General features: G+C 38.3%; 1 protein-coding gene across 1 annotated transcript in view; it reads right to left on the bottom strand.

Moving 5' to 3' along the window:
• Window positions 1-1694, bottom strand: part of CHD6 (chromodomain helicase DNA binding protein 6) — a 155956-nt gene extending 154262 nt beyond the window's left edge. The window contains exon 1 of the mRNA XM_012652065.1: window positions 1633-1694. Coding sequence (XP_012507519.1) covers window positions 1633-1665 — 33 coding nt within the window. The 5' untranslated portion in view covers window positions 1666-1694. The remainder of the gene's footprint in view (window positions 1-1632) is intronic.
• Between the last annotated feature and the right edge of the window lie 958 nt (window positions 1695-2652).

Genomic DNA, 2652 nt, shown 5'->3' with positions numbered 1-2652 from the left:
TGAGAGCGATGTTACTGCAGAATAACTGCTTTAATTCATTGAAAGCAAATTCTGGCAAACCTTATGCTATTACTGTCAAAGCATTTCTAGCACGCTGACGGATGGCAACGTACCAGCATGCCCCACGCCACAAGAGAACAGATGTCATCAACATCAATAGGTGTTCAATAAGCACTTATTGACTTTTACTTCTCCTAATAGCACCCTATAATTTACAAACATTCTCTTAAATTACCTCTACTTTTTAAACCTCTTTTATGGTATACATTTTCAAAAATACAAAACTATGTAATCTTTTTGTAAGGCTAAATTTTATGTACCAGGAATAGATGAATAGATACACTCTAAAGCTTGTACTTCGCACAACACTAGGAATGGCTTTACAGCCTCTGTTGCTATGTTGTCATCACTCAAAAGTTATGATTAGATCCTTCTGGCTCAATAAAGAATAAATAAAACAGTAATTTCAGGGTCTCAACACTTAATTAGAAACCCAATACAGACAATTCTGAAACCTCTAACTGTGGGGGCAAACCAGGAAATTTGTCAACAAGGGAAAAAAACATGTGTATAACTTCTGAATCATGGAAACTAGTAGGACTCCTGCTCTCCCCCCTGCGTTGCAATGCTTATGTATGAGTATAGCATTTAATTACCTTCACAAGAAAGTGAGCTGCTAATGATGTAAAAATAAGCAATATGAAAGTACAAAGTTCCTATTCCTTCTTACACTCACCCACCTAACAATACTTCTGGTAAGAAAAATGCATGCCAAGTGAATGAGAACATTTTGAAAGTTTTGGGTTGGTGTTTTTTTTTAACCATCTCTCTCCAGTTCAAAAATTCAACAACAGTGCCTGTGCCATTTCCGAGTTCCTCAATGCTGTGTTACGGACACTTAAAAAACAAAACACGGGGCCGGGCGCGGTGGCTCACGCCTGTAATCCTAGCTCTCTGGGAGGCCGAGGCGGGCGGATTGTTTGAGCTCAGGAGTTCGAGACCAGCCTGAGCAAGAGCGAGACCCCCGTCTCTACTAAAAAAAATAGAAAGAAATTAATTGGACAACTAAAAATATATAGAAAAAATTAGCTGGGCATGGTGGTGCATGCCTGTAGTCCCAGCTACTCGGGAGGCTGAAGCAGAAGGATCGCTTGAGCCCAGGTGTTTGAGGTTGCTGTGAGCTAGGCTGACGCCATGGCACTCACTCTAGCCCGGGCAAAAGAGTGAGACTCTGTCTCAAAAAAAAAAAACAAAAAAAACAAAACAGTGTAATCAAAAATCCAAAATGATAAACATATAAATTAGAAGTAATTGGTCACATCTCCCTTTTAGAAAAACTCAGAAAGCTGTCCCAAGGTAGGAAACATTTCTCCTCTACAGAGCTAACTTTGAACAATATCTGTTTACAGTTTTCATTACACTTATTCCTATACAGAGATGACCAGAGCTAAAAGAAAAATCCATACATTAAGTCATTCAGAATAGAGCTCTAGGTTACTACAAGAAGAATAGGAAACAGACACAAGAGGGAAAATGCCAGTAGTTAAAAGATGAAGCAACACTGCCAGTGTCTCCTCTTGTTTAAGAAGTGTCAAATAGATGCATCCACTTAAAAGAAACATGATCACTTACCTGCTTCTCTTTCTTTTGTATTTTCATTTTCATCTATTGAAGGAAGATTTTTATTTCTATAAAACATAAAAAAGGCAAAGGTTATGATAAAACCCAAAATAAAACATTTTATACCATCTCTGGATTAACTGTGACACACAAGGAAAACATGAAATGGAAGGTTACTTCCACAGAACACTTCATGTCCAACTACCCTTCAAGTTCTAAGTGCAGACCTAATTCTATCTAGCCCTATCCCAGACCCTAATTTACAGCAACAGATGGGATGGAGTCAAAAGGATACTGTCTTTGTAGATCAAATAAGTTACAAAAGATGCTGGCATATTAAAGTTACAGTGGTAACTAAAAGAGGAAACAAAATTAATAACACGGCTTTATTGAGTGGGGTGGGGAGAGGGGGTAGAAGTAAGATAAGCCCTCATCCTCTTGGGAAGAAAATCAATAATGTTTACAATAGATAAATCAAGAAATGGAAAAATTGACAATAAAGAGAGCTAAAAGAGTTCTAAGTAATTCTCTCTAAGGAGTGAGACAGGAGTTGGTATAATGTGGGGCATTCACCTGCATTTCATCATGAGCTCTCCTATATTTGATGTTTTAAACTACCTGCATATATTACTCGACAAAATAAATTCCACTGCAATATTTCATATAATTTTTTAAATGGCTGATTTTACTCTACCAGAGACTTAAGCTCACATTTCCATTCTAACTATAATGTTCTGCATGACACCGAACTTTTTCTCATAAATGACCCGTGAACACCCTAAGAGCACAGCAATTGGCTTGAGAAATGCAAAAGGCATTGAGGCATTCCAGGGAACAGAAAGAATCACAGTCTAGGCAATGCAAAATTTGGGGCTGCCTGCACCACCAACTCGTAGTACTGCCTCAGGTCTGAAGCTCTCACTTTCCTCACATACAAACCATGGAAGGATCACAGAATCTCAGCTTCTGGTTCTAGCCCAGATGTAGGCAGACACCGCCTCATTTTTATTGTTTACTCTGATTTCTTGGTTA

Source organism: Propithecus coquereli, unplaced genomic scaffold (assembly GCF_000956105.1).
Source record: "Propithecus coquereli isolate 6110/MARCELLA unplaced genomic scaffold, Pcoq_1.0 Scaffold378, whole genome shotgun sequence".
NCBI classification, from domain to species: Eukaryota; Metazoa; Chordata; class Mammalia; order Primates; family Indriidae; genus Propithecus; species Propithecus coquereli.
This window is presented reverse-complemented; position numbering and strand designations above follow the sequence as displayed.